Source organism: Elephas maximus, chromosome 3, assembly GCF_024166365.1.
Source record: "Elephas maximus indicus isolate mEleMax1 chromosome 3, mEleMax1 primary haplotype, whole genome shotgun sequence".
NCBI lineage: Eukaryota > Metazoa > Chordata > Mammalia > Proboscidea > Elephantidae > Elephas > Elephas maximus.
Genome location: NC_064821.1, coordinates 146,975,748 through 146,989,878, shown reverse-complemented (window position 1 = coordinate 146,989,878; position 14,131 = coordinate 146,975,748). Strand labels below are relative to the sequence as shown.

Below are 14,131 nucleotides of genomic sequence, written 5' to 3'. Positions count from 1 at the left end.
CAACACTGAAGTAATTCTCTCAGTGCTAAATTTTCAATGTAATATTGACTAATAAACTGTTTAAGAAAAACAAGCTACAAACGTCATTGTGTTCCTCAAAAAGACCACACTTTCACTAAAGAATTCCAAATGCAGCCTACTCGAATAGGGCTGTTCATTTCTAGTTTCTAAAGACAGCCAAATCTATTCCTGAAGGATATATTCAATAGACAAACATTTATTGAGCACCTACTATGTGCCGAGTCAAATTCTAGATTCTAAAATTTGGATCTTGACAGGTACCAGTGCAAAATATAAAGATCTTTAGCTCTGGTGGGAAGAGACAGATATTAAATGACAACAACAAAAGAATGTTTTAAATTAAAAACGTATTCCCCAACTATACAGCTTTTTTAAAAAAAAAAAAAACTAAAATAAACCTATCTACAAACTTTTACCAAAAGTCTGGTGGTCTAGCAACAGATAACACAGAGCACCTTAGGGTGCAATTAAAGCCGGTATCCACACTCACCATGGGGTTACTCCGATCAGGGGTACCCTGAGGTCAGTTACATGTCCAAATGGCACTGGACAGGTAGGCTGGCTGGTAGGGCCTCATGGGACATCTGGCCATATTTAACTATTACCATATAACTGCTTGGAGCCCTGGTGGTGCAGTGGTTAAGTGTTTGGCTGCTAACCAAAAGAAACGCAGTTCAAATCTACCAGCCGCTCCTCCGAAACCCTATGGGGCAGTTCTAATCTGTTCTATGGGGTCACTATGAGTTGTAATTGACTTGACAGCAATGGGTATATAATTGCTTAATTTACTCTCTAATAACTTAAGAATTTAGTAAGAACTTATCCAAAATGGTTTTCAGCTGTTGAGGGATACCATTTTGTAGCCAGGCAGATTCTATGAGAAGCCACTTTGCTCAAATCAGACATTCCATGGGACCAGAAGTCTGCAAGAATGTACATTCCAATTCCATTCTTCTAAATATTTCGATTAGTACCGGCCCACCCGCACCCCGCCAACTTGTAGAAAAAATGTGGGGAGGTAACATCATTTCAGCCCCACCCCCCGCCAATTGATTTCCTCCTCTTTCACTGAGACCTACAAGAAACACCCCTGCAAGCAAGTGCTTTAAGCCTGGGGAGGGCACGCTTCACTGCATTCTCATCTTTATGGGAAACTACCCTGACATGAACATTTTGTTCAGAGCCAAGTGTCAGGAAATGCTGGGACGCCCTGGAGGGCCTGTCATGTTTTTTCCTGCATTAGGAGGTACAGAACTGTTTCCCTTTTCATTTTGGTCCCCAAGATACAGAGTCAAGGGTCTGGCTCATCCTGCAGCACCTTATTACTCTGAGTGTTTTCATCTCCCTGCCCTTGATAAATGAAGAAAAGATTGAATTTGTCAAGGATTTCATTTTACTTAGATCCACAATCAATGACCATGGAAAGCAGCAACTCCATTGGGTAAATGTGCTGGAAAAGACCTCTTTAAAATGTTAAAAAGCAAAGATGTCACCTTGAGGACTAAGGTATGCCTGACCCAAGCCATTGTGTTTTCAATCACCTCATATGCACGCAAAAGCTAGACAACGAATAAGGAAGACTCGAGAAGAATTGGAGCATGTGAATTATAGTGTTGGCAAAAAATCCTGAATATACCACGGACTGCCAGGAGGACAGAACCAACCTGTCTTGGAAGAAGTACAGCCAGAATGCTCCTAGAAGTGAGGATGGCAAGACCGCATACTTTAGACACGTTACCAGGAGGGACCAGTCCCTGGAGAAGGATATCATGCTTGGTAGAGGGTCAGTGAAAAAGAGAGAGACCCCAACAAGATGAATTAACACAGTGGCTGCAACAATGGCCTCAAACATAGTGACGATTGTGAGGATGGTGCAGGACTGGGCAGTGTTTCATTCTGTTGTACGTAGGATTGCTATGAGTCAGAAATGACTTGATGGCACCTAACAACAACATCCCCAACTGAACTATTTACACCAGTTTTTCTATTTTCCCTGCTCTTTCTACTGTATTATGGTTTTCATAAATTGCACTAGGGTTAAAAGTTATTGCTCTTTATCGTTGTTATTAATGAAACTTTGTTCACATTCCAGGCTGAAGGGTTTTAGTTTTTTAGGCTGTTTTCAAATACTTTCTTGAACTTCTTAGCTGCCTGTTGAAAAAACAACACAGCAAGTTTTATACTCTACGACACACTATCGTCCTGTCGAAGTGTCGTAAGTTTAAGATTTTTCCCTGAAATTTTACTGATTACAAATATTCAAGATTAAAGAATTCCTCAAGTCATTGATTAACAAAGGCATATTTAATAGAAATGGAAAACCTGAACAGGCAGTGGCATACAAGTCTAAGAATGTAATGTTAATACTAACGTTCTACTACTAAGAGCTAATTGCTACCATGTATTTATTGACCAAAAAAAAAAAAACCAAACCCATTGCTGTCTCATTTCCAACTCACAGCGCCCCTATAGGGCAGAGCAGAGCTGCCCCGTAGGGTTTCCAAGGAGCGCCTGGTGGATTCCAACTGCCGACCTTTTGGTTAGCAGCCATAACTCTTTAGCCACTGTGCCACCAGGGTTTCCGTGTTTATTGAGCACTTACTATAAAGCAGTCACTTTTCTACAAAGCAATGTTGAGGGAAGGGCAGTAGGGGACAGAGGTAGAACTAGAACTCACATATACTTGACTCCAGGGTCCATTCTGTACCGCCTCCTTCGAATATTTATAATTTTTCACTTTGTTAAATGAATTTTTAATGAAAAAAGTACATATATCTTATATTTAAGTGACATATCATTTATTCAGTACACAAGGAAAAAGCTGGAAGGAATCAATGTGTCCAAACCAACTGTCAAAGTTCATGTTTTCACATGCCCATTTTTCTCATGAACCAAGTCCTGCGCTCTCAGTTGAAATGTAATACCTCATACAAAGACCTAGCAAATGCGGATATCTGATTTCCAAGCCCAGGGCAGACTGGAAACAGCATTACATGAAGAATCACAATGTCAAGAAGTGACAGGTGGACGGCAAAAATGGGGGGAAGGACAGACAATAGTGACTTCTAGAAGAACATCTCTATGCACGTCACTAAACTGTCACTTTTTACAGTTAAAATTTTAGGATATTCCAACTTTCTTCTATGACCTTGGGCAAATCACACCCTTTCTGAGCCTCAGCGCCCTGTCTGTAGATGATGTTGAATAATACCAACAATCCCCCCCACCTCACAGGGCTGCTCTGCTTTTAAGATCAAAAGACCTCCTATGAAAGGACACTGTATTAAAGGACCATATAAATGAAAGGGGTTATTAACAGATCAGTTTGGTGCTTAAAGGAATAAACCTACAGCCGTTATAACTAACTTTCCTGAGGTTCTGAAAACGGAGGCTTTACTGTGTTTAAAAATGTATAAAAATTGTAGTGATTTAGCCTCAGTCTAGGCATTTTCTTCCATCTGCTCAATAATAAGAAGGAAAAGGGCAGTATCTGCTCCATTAGTCAGCAAAAAGAAATTAACATGGTTAATATTAACATCCAAGAAAAGTCAGTCACTTCAAGGACTGCCAAAGTTATCAGTATCTCGTTTACAATGCAAAAGGTTAAGAGACCCAACTGCTGCCAGCCAAGACTCACAGGGGCAATGATAATGAACGTGCACAACCCAGGCAAGGGTACTACATCCAACAGTCTGGACTTGCTGATTGCTCCGAAAAGGCTTCCTTAAGCCACATTTTGTACACCGTAGAAGGAACAGAATACTTTGCAACAAGGTTTTAAGTTGCTGACGTTTGTAATTAGCATCCATACACAACCACTCACCTTTCTGTTCATTAAAAAAGGTTTAGGAAACTGTTTTCTAAGTTGGGCAACACATCTGACAAGGTAACGCACCCAAACATTTTAATTTTAGATTCACATATTAAAATCAAAATTCATTCACAGAATTATAGTATGATGCCTCCGACCGCGGGAGAGAAGAGCCCAGACTTTCCCCTGGGGTTTGACAATGGTGCTTTTCAAGGCCTCCACGTAACTCACTCCACACCGCGCACACCCCCGACACAGGGATGTTACAGCTCCGACAATGCCAGTGTATTCCACCAGCGGTCGGACGGTGCGGTGGCAATCCTGACATGCTTCGGCTCCCGGGAGGCTATTGGGAATTAAACCAGGCAGCTCTCCTTTGTGGCGCTTTGGCCACAAGAGCAGAAAGGAGACAATGAGCGTTCTGTGCGCAGTTCCGCGCCGATTGGCTGGTCTCTCCCCCAGAAACCCCTGATGTCATGGGCTTGGAATGCAGGGAGGGAGGAAGGAAGGAGGGGATTTGGGGAGGGGGACGCCTCTCATCTCTTTCCCAGACCAAAGTCCCAGAGATAAACCCAATGCATTCTTAAACTAGGCAAAGTGGAAAAAGATGAGCGTCACCAAAGCCCAATTACTGCAAACAACCACCCGCCTCAGCAAATAAACCCGAAACAAAAGCAACCAACAGAGATACTCCTTGCTGTGGTTAACGTCTAATGCACAACAAACTTCTCGGTGCTTTATAAAAAGTCTCGAGTCTACAGCAGATAACACTCGCAAAACAGTGCGCTAAGGCTTTGTCTCCGTTTCCAGCTGAAGAAACACCAATTTGCCTCACGGCACCGACACTCGGAAAGTGAAGGGTCTCGGGCCGACTCTAGTTCCTCCGGGAAGCCGGGGGGGGGGGGCGGGGGGGGCTCACTGGTCTCCCTCCCCGCGAGGAGAGGAACAATGAGGGGCCCGGGGTTTGGCCACGTAACCGCCTAACTTCGCTTGATGCTAAGTTCGGCTCGGGGGATGAGGTGGGAGAAGGTGCACGATCTGCCGCCGCCCCGGCCCGGACAGGATGGCGGGGGCTGCTGCGGCGGCTCCCTGGTCCCTAGGCGCCGGCCGGCCCCACCTATGGGCGAATGGCCATGCAAGAGCGCCCCCTTCCCGGAGGGGCGCGCCCTGCAGCCGCGAAACGGCCCCGGCGGCCGGAGAGGCCGGCGCTGCGGGATACCAGACGCCCGGGAACCGACCGCCAACCGCGAGTCCCGGCCGCCGCAAAGGAAACAAAGCTAGGTGAGCGCCCGGGAGCCGGCGCGCCCTGACCCGGGAGCGGGACGGTGGAGCGCAGCAACACTCGCGTCGCCTCGACGTTTCCTCTCCGCGAAGCCAGCGAGCCCAGGCGCACAAGGTGAAGCGCCGCCCGGCGGTTTGCCAGCCCGACCGACCCCCGGGGTGGCGTCCCACACCCCTCGCCCAAGGGAGCTCCGACCCCGGGCGTACCTTGTTCTTGACCTCGGCCGACAGCCCGTAGGAAGGGCCCTTGTTGAAGTGGGTCATGGTGGGTCGGGCGGTGGAGGAGGCTGCTCTCGGTCTGGAGGTCTCTCGCACTCGTCTTCCCCGCTCCTGGCCCCGAGGAGTGGCTGCAGCGGGAGATGCTCGGACCTCGCTCTTCTGGACGGTGCAGGAGACGGCCCGACGCGACGGCGGGGCGCGGGCGGCGCTGCGGCGACTGAGTCCGCCTGGGTCTCAAGGAGCCGCCTGGTCCGCTCTGGCGTCCCGCTCACTTGCTCGCTCGTTCGGCCGCCCGCAACCGCAACTCTCCACGAACTGCCCCCTACCCCTTCCCCGGGGCCTTTAGGGATTGGCCGATGAGCCCGACCAATGGAAGGCCGCCTCCTCCCGCCTCTCCGCCGAGGGGGCGCTGCGGCCAATTGAAGGGCCGCGGGTGCTGCGCTCCGTTGCGCGCTGGTCCCCGGCCCCCGCCCCCGCCCTCGCCCTCACGCCACTGAGGCCGGCGGCTAGGCTCCTCCTCCGGGCCGGTAGAGGGCTGGGCGGCGCGGAGTGGAGGCTAACCTCACAAACTGAGAGTCTGTCCCCGCCCCCGGCCCCGCGCCCGGGGGCTTCCCAGCGCCTGCAGTTCACGTCAACTTTCAGGCATCCGCCGCGGCGCCCTGGGCCGGCCGAGGGGAGGGGAAGCCCACCAGGGCTGGCCTGCAGCTGACCTGCTGCTTCCGTCTGCCTCCTCCCCTGCTCGAGGCCCTGCGCTCCCAGATGGAGGGCAGGGCAGCCTCGGAGCCACTGTGCCGGGGAGAAGGGAGCTCTGCACCGACACCTGCTCCTTCCCTCACCTCGCAGCCTCCCACAGCTCTTGGTCTGACCTCTACCCCGCCGCCGCACCGGGCGCAGTCAAGGCTTTTAGCCAAACTCAACTCACTCTGTGTTTCAACCTCTGAATGCGGTGCGAAGAACTGGAGAATGTGGCCTGGCAAAGCCTGGGGCATTTCAAGTCCTTTTCTGGATTTGCACCAGCTTCTCTTTACAAGCATCTTAATCCGGAATTCAGCTATTTCAAAAGCCAGGTGGCTGTTGCTCTGTAAACTTGGGGGAAAGAGGGTGGGGAGCGGGGTGTCGGCCTCTTTGAATCCGGAGTCCTTTGTATAGAGAAAAGCGTTTTTCAGGCCAGAGATGGCCTCCGCTTTTTCACTATTTCCTTTCCTACCCGTCACTTTCTTCCTCTGATCCTCACAACCATTCTGTAGAGGGGCAAGGAAACAGAATATTTGTCACTTACCTGAGCCCCTGGTACTCCACTAGACGTCTTCCAAACGTCTCATTAAAAAAAAAAAAAAAAAAGTTGCCATGGAGTCCACTGGACTCATGGCGACTCCACGTGTGTCAGAATTCAACTGTGTCCCACAGGGTTTTTTCAATGGCTGATTTTTTTGGAAGTACATCTCTAGGCCTTTGTTCCAAGGCATCTCTGGGTGGACCCAAACCTCCAACCTTCCAACCTTTCGGTTAACAGCCGAGCACGTTAACCATTTGCACCACATAGGGACTCCTTATCTTATTTACTCCCTTCAAACAACTACTAAGTAAACATCATAACCATTTTAGAGATGAGAAAGCTGAAACTCAAGAGACGTAAGTATCCTGGCCAAGGCCTATCCACTTCCAAAGCTTCACTTTTTGTCATCAGTTTGTGGGGCACACCAAGGACAGGCTTTAATCCCTGAGCTCCTGATATGAGAATTTTGTTTACCAAACACCAGCTTCTGAGCTAGAAGATAATGGACCCAGGTGTGGCAACCTGTTTAGGAAGCTAAAGCATGTCACCATACATGAACCATCCTGGAAAAGAAAAGAAAGGCAACTTTATAAAGAAATGCACAAAACTGGTATTAGCTTTTGAAGGATTTTAAAATGACTTGGTGGTGGGGGAGGAAGAGCTTAAAGGGAAAGGGAGGAGGCTATTACAGAGAAAAGTGAAATGATTTTTAAATGATTTGCTAATTGAGTCAAGAGGTAGTAATGATAATTAGGGCATCCTTCCCACACAAAGATGACACAATCGACCCACGATAGTGGAACGAGCAGTTTGGGGTGTTTTTCCAGTAGTCTGACAGTGGCAGTATATCATTCACAAGACCTCACCCACTCTCCTTTGTCACCAAGAGGTGTGGGAACCAGCAGCCAGATTCCAGGTTCAAGGTACAAATCCATGTGCTTTTCTATCCCCAAACTAAACCTTTCCTGCTGTGATTTAAGCTTGACTTCTGTCCAACCACACTGGAATGGAGAATATAGGATCAAAATCCTTTAATCTGCTTAAAGGTCATTCCTTGTAGAATGTTCAAGAATTATATTTGTCCTTGTCATGAAAAGCTATAGACAAAAACTTGAATTTCTCCAGCCAAAATTCATCATTGTCAGAATAATGCTTTTAAAAAGAACTTCATAATATAAAAGTCAGTTAAAATATGTATTGACTCTCACTTTTGTTACAATTTCTCACCTCCCAAGCCGCAGACTCAGGTTTCATCCCTATAGCTACCACCTATCTGTCAGTGGAGGCTTGCGTGTGGCCATGATGCTGAGCAAGGTTCAATTGAGCTTCCAGACTCAGATGAATTAGGAAGAAAGGCCTGGCAATCTACTTCCAAAATTCAGCCAATGAAAACTCTGTGGATCACAATGGTCCAATCTGCAATCAATCATAGGGGTGGCGCAGAACTGGGTGGTGTTTCATTCTGTTGTGCATGGGGTTGCCATGAGTTGGGGGCTGACTTGACGACAGCTAACAACATCTTGCTTGTTAACATTGTTAATTTTGATAAAAACAATAAATATTAAACTAACAGTAATGGTTTAGGGTGGCTATAGGGTCTTTAGAGGGTTGCTGTAGGGTCTCTAGAGGGTCGCTATGAGTTGGAATCAATGGCAAAGGGCTTTTTTCTGTTGAAATGCTATCAACAGTGATACATGTTGTTTGCCTTTTTATATGGTTTTAAAATAAACATTAACGTTTACTACAACAATCTCTCAAAGTTACTTGAAATGCTTTCTGACATTTTTATCTAAAGTATTGTTGGTTCTGTTGGAGTCTATTGTGTGCCAGACACTCCCTTCTTATATAATTTTACTCCTTGTATAGGAATAAGAAATGCTATGTTTAAGAACAGAATAGGAAAAAACTTTTAAAATTTGGAATAGTTTATTAAAAGCTTTATTGAACTATAACTGGCATATGATAAACTGTCAGTTACATATTATACGTATCTATATAAGACTGTTGAAAATTTGATAAGTCTTGACATATTTATATACCCATAAAACCATCACCACAATCAGATAATGGACATATCCATCACCCCCCAGAATTTCCTCATGTGTCTTTGTAACCGCTCCCTCTCACCCTTCCTTGTCACCTACTCTCACAGTGACAGATTGCTTTCTTTAGTTTGTACTTCCTAAAATGTTGTATAAATGAAATCACACATCATGTACTCCTTTTTATCTGGCTTCTTTCACTCAACCAAATTATTTTGAGACTTATCCATATTATAGCATGTATCAATCTTCATTCCTCTTTATTGCTGAGCAGGATTCCAATGTGAAATCCCAGGTGGTACAATGTTTGCACACACTCGGCTGCTAACTGAGAGGATGACAGTTCAAGTCCATCCAGAGGAGCCTCAGAAGAAAGGCCTGGCTATGTACTGCTGAAAAATTAGTCATTGAAAATTCTGTGGAGCACAATTCTATTCTGACACACACAGGGTTGCCAGGAGTCAGAATGACAATGGCAAACAATAGCATTCTATTGTATGACTATACCACAGTTTATCTATTGTTTTATTTTTATTGTGCTTTAAGTGAAAGTTTACAAATTGAGTCAGACTCTCATAAAAATTTATAAACACCTTGCTATATACTCCTAATTCCTCTCCCCCTAATGAGACAACACACTCCTTCCCTCCACTCTCTTTTCATGTCCGTTCAGCCAGCTTCTGACCCTCTTTACCCTCTCATCTCCCCTCCAGACAGGAGATGCCAACATAGTAATGTGTCTACTTGATCCAAGAAGCTCATTCTTCAGCAGTATCATTGTCTATCCCATAGTCCAATCCAATCCCTGTCTGAAGAGTTAGCTTTAGGAATGGTTCCTGTCTTGGGCTAACAGTAGGTCTGGAGACCATGACCTCCAGGGTCATTCTAGTCTCAGTCAGGCCATTAATTCTGGTCTTTTTACAAGAATTTGGGGTCTGCACCCCACTGCTCTCGTGCTCCCTCAGGGGTTCTTTGTTGTGTTCCCTGTCAGGGCAGCTATCGGTTGTAGCCAGGCACCATCTAGTTCTTCTGGTCTCAGGCTCTTGTAGTCTCTGGCTTATGTGGCCCTTTCTGTCTCTTGGGCTCATAATTACCCTGTGTCTTTAGTGTTCTTCATACTCCTTTGATCCAGGTGGGTTGAGACCAATTAATGCATCTAGGATGGCCGCTTGGTAGCGTTTAAGACCCAAGACGCCACTGTCCAAAGTGGGATGCAGAATGTTTTCTTAATAGATTTTATTATGCCAATTGACTTAGGTGTCCCCTGAAACCATGGTCCCCAAACCCCCACCCCTGCTACACTGGCCTTCGAAGCGTTCAGTTTATTCAGGAAACTTTGCTTTTGGTTTAGTCTAATTGTGCTGACCACTCCTGTATTGTGTATTGTCTTTCCCTTCACCTAAAATAGTTCTTATCTACTCTCTAATTCGTGAAAACTCCTCTCCCACCCTGCTGCCTCCCTCCCCCCTCTCGTAACCATCAAAGAATATTCTCTGTTTAAACTATTTTCTCAAGTTGTTATACAATATTTGGTCTTATACAATATTTGTCCTTTTGCAGCTGACTAATTTCACTGAACATAATGCCTTCCAGATCCCTCCATGTTATGAAATGTTTCACGGATTCATCATTGTTCTTTATTGACGGGTAGTATTCCATTGTGTGAATGTACCGTAATTTATTTATCCATTTATCCGTTGATGGACACCTTGGTTGCTTCCATCTTCTTTGCTATTGTAAACAGTGCTGCAGTGAACATGGGTCTGTTTCCTTGTTAGTGAACATTTGTGTTTATTTCCAGTTTGGGCTATTAAAAATAAAACTGAATGAGCATTTGTATACAAGTCATTGTATAGACATATGCTTTAATTTCTCTCAGATAAGTATGTATGAATAGAATGGCTTGATATTAAAAAAAAAAAAAAGCGTAGATTTAACTTTTTAAGAAACTGCCGAATTGTTTCCATAGTAACTACACCATTACATTTTCCACCAGTAGTGTATGGGAGTTCCAGTTCCTTAAAGAGGTGCGTAGTGGTATCTCATTGTGGTTTTGATTTGCGTTTCTCTAATTAGTAATGATGTTAAGTATCTTTTCATGTGTTTATTTGGCATTCATGTATCTTTTTTTAACAATTGTGGTAAATAGATATGTAACAAAACATCTTTTTGGTGAATTATCTTTTCAAATCTTTTGCTCATTTTTGTTGAGTTATTTTCTTATTATTGAGTTTTTAATTTTTTTTTAATTTTATTGTGTTTTAGGTGAAAGTTTACAGTGCAAATTATTTTCTCTTTCAAAAATTTATACACAAATTGTTTTGTGAGATTGGCTGCAATCCCCACAATGTGTCAGCACTCTCCCCCTTTCCCTTTATGCCCTGGGATCCCTGTGTCCATTCATCCAGTTTCCTGTCCCTTCCTGCCTTCTTGTATTTGCTTTTGAACACATTTTGCTCATTTGATCTCGTACATTTGATTGAACTAAGAGACATGTTCCTCCCATGTGTTATTGTTTTATAGGCCAGTCTGATCTTTGGCTGAAAGGTGAACTTCGGGAGTGGCTTCAGTTCTGAGTTAGCCAAAGTCTCAAGGGTTCCTCCAGTCACCATCAGGCCAGTAAGTCTGGTCTTTTTTTGTGAATTTGAATTTTGTTCTACATTTTTCTCCCAATCTGTCTGGAACCCTCTATTGTAATCCCTCTCAAAGTGGTATTTGGGCACCATCTAGTTCTTCTGGGCTCAGGCTGGTGGAGGCTGTGGTTCATGTGTTCCATTAGTCCTTTGGACTGGTATTTTCTTGGTGTCTTTGGTTTTCTTCATTCTCCTTTGCTCTGAACATCGTGGGACCAATAGATGTATTTTAGATGGCCACTGGCAAGCTTTTAAGACCCCAGACACTACTCACCAAAGTAGGATGTAGAACATTTTCTTAACACACTATGTTATGTCAATTGACGTAAATGTCCCTCAAGACCATGGTCCCCATCCTTCAGGCCCAGTAACTCAGTCCCTTAAGGTGTTCAGATGTGTCTAGAAAGTTTCTGTGGCTTTGCCTTGGTCAAGTTGTGCTGACTTCCCCTATATTGTGTGTTGTCTTTCACCAAAGTTAACACTTGTCTATCATCTAGTTAGTGATTTCCCCTCCCCATCCTCTTTTATATTCTTGACACAGTCTTTTATCAGATTTGTGATTTGCAAATATTTGCAAATATTTATAAGTTTATGACTTGTCATTTCATTCTCTTAAAAGTGTCTTTTGAGAAAAGTGTATATAATTTTAATGAAATCCAATTTATCAATTTGTTCTTTTATGAATAGTGCTTTCAGTGTCCTATCTAAGAAACTATTGGCTAATCCAAGGTTACAAAAGTTTTCTTCCAGATGTTTCATAGTTCAGGAATTACATCTAGATCTGTAATCCATTTTGAGTTCATTTTGCTTATTGTACAAGGTATGGATCAAAGTTCATTTTTTCACATATGGATATCCAATTATTTCAACAGCATTTGTTGAAAAGACTATCTTTTTTCCACTGAATTTCCTCTGTACCTTTGTCTGAAATCAATTGTCCTTATACATGTGGGTCTATTTCTGGATAATTTATTCTGTTCCATTGATCTATTTGTCTATCCTTATTCCAGTACCACACTGTCTTGATTATTTATAATTTTATATTTTTACAATATCTGTTAAGTCTATAAAAAGTCTTAAAATCAGATAATATTAGTCCTCCAACATTGTTTTTCTTTTTCTAAGTTGTTTTGGCTATTCTCGGCCCTTTGCATTTTTATAGGAATTTTAGAGTCAGGTTTTCAATTTCTACCAAAATTTCTGCTGGGATTTTGATTGGGAATTCATTCAATATACACATGAATTTGGGCTGACATCTTAATAATATTGAATATAAACATTATGATTATTATGTTCTCTTGACACATTGACTGTTTCATCATTATGAAATGGCCTTGTTTATCTCTAGTAATTGTCTTTGTTCTGAAGTCTGCTTTGTCTGATATTAATATAGCCACTCCAGCTCTCTTTTGATTAGCATGATATATCTTTTTCTTTCACTGTTAACAATTTCTGTCTTTATCCTTGAAGTGCATTTCTTATAGGCAGCATATAGTTGGAGTCTTATTTTTTTTATCCAATCTGACGAATTTTGCCTTTTAATTGGAATGTTTAAACCATCTATCTGTAACATTATTATTGATGTAACCAAAATAAACCCCATTGCCATCAAGTCAATTCCGACTCATAGTGACCGTATAGAGCAGAACTGCCCCGTAGAGTTTCCAAGGAGACGCTGGTAGATTCGAACTGCCAACTTTTTGGTTAGTAGCCATAGCTCTTAACCACTGTGGCACCTGGCATCCATTCTTAATATGGTTAGGCTTAAAATATCACCTTGTATTTGATTTTTATCTCTCCCATCTGTTCTTTGTCCTTTTTCTTTTTTCTATGCCTTCTAAGGGATTAATTGATTTTTAAAAAATTATTTAATTTTATCTTCTTTGTTGGCTTCTTAACTATAACTTTTTATTTTGTTATTTTAGTGATTGGTGTCATGGAAGAAGGATCTGGTGATCTGCTTCCACAAAGATTACAGCCAAGAAATCCCCATGGAGCTCATTTCTACTCAGTAACACAAGGGATTGCCATGAGTCAGAATCATCTTGATGGCAACTGGTTTGGTTTGTTTGTTTGTTTTTTCATTAGGGTTTATAGTATACATCTTATCACAGTCAGGATAAATTTAGAAAACCTGGACCAAGTTCTTGCAGTAGAATGTGTCAGCAAAGCTCAAATTTAAGTAAACTTTCATATTACACAAAATAACTACCAGGTTGTGGCCCACCAATCTTAAGGAGTTTAACCGGAAAACTCCTTTAATATGCAGAATACACTGAAGTGAAATGTTCTCTTTTTTAAGTAATTTTTATTGTGCTTTAAGTGAAAGTTTACAAATCAAGTCAGCCTGTCACATATAACCTTATATACACCTTACTCCATACTCCCACTTACTCTCCCCCTAATGAGTCAGCCCTTCCAGTCTCTCCTTTCGTGACGATTTTGCCAGTTTCTAATCCTCTCTACCCTCCCATCTCCCCTCCAGACAGGAGATGCCAACACAGTCTCAAGTGTACACCTGATACAAGTAGCTCACTCTTCATCAGCATCTCTCCTACCCACTGTCCAGTCCCTTCCATGTCTGATGAGTTGTCTTCGGGAATGGTTCCTGTCCTGGGCCAACAGAAGGTTTGGGGACCATGACCGCCGGGATTCCTCTAGTCTCAGTCAGACCATTAAGTCTGGTCTTTTTATGAGAATTTGGGGTCTGCATCCCACTGATCTCCTGCTCCCTCAGGGGTTCTCTGTTGTGCTCCCTGTCAGGGCTGTCATTGGTTGTGGCCAGGCACCATCTAGTTCTTCTGGTCTCAGGATGATGTAAGTCTCTGGTTCCTGTGGCCCTTTCTGT

At 43.6% G+C, this 14,131-nt stretch overlaps 2 protein-coding genes across 2 annotated transcripts in view; one reads left to right on the top strand and one right to left on the bottom strand.

Annotated features, from left to right (window-relative positions):
* The window catches only part of CNN3 (calponin 3), a 29,948-nt gene extending 24,194 nt beyond the window's left edge, over positions 1-5,754 (bottom strand). The window contains exon 1 of the mRNA XM_049879710.1: positions 5,321-5,754. Coding sequence (XP_049735667.1) covers positions 5,321-5,377 — 57 coding nt within the window. The 5' untranslated portion in view covers positions 5,378-5,754. The remainder of the gene's footprint in view (positions 1-5,320) is intronic.
* Positions 5,376-13,262, top strand: LOC126071366 (uncharacterized). The gene is made up of 4 exons (XM_049875562.1): positions 5,376-5,606; positions 5,679-5,859; positions 5,949-6,399; positions 13,209-13,262. The coding sequence occupies exons 1-4, from the start codon at positions 5,376-5,378 to the stop codon at positions 13,237-13,239; spliced, it is 894 nt and encodes a 297-aa protein (XP_049731519.1). The 3' UTR covers positions 13,240-13,262.
* The last annotated feature ends 869 nt before the right edge of the window (positions 13,263-14,131 follow it).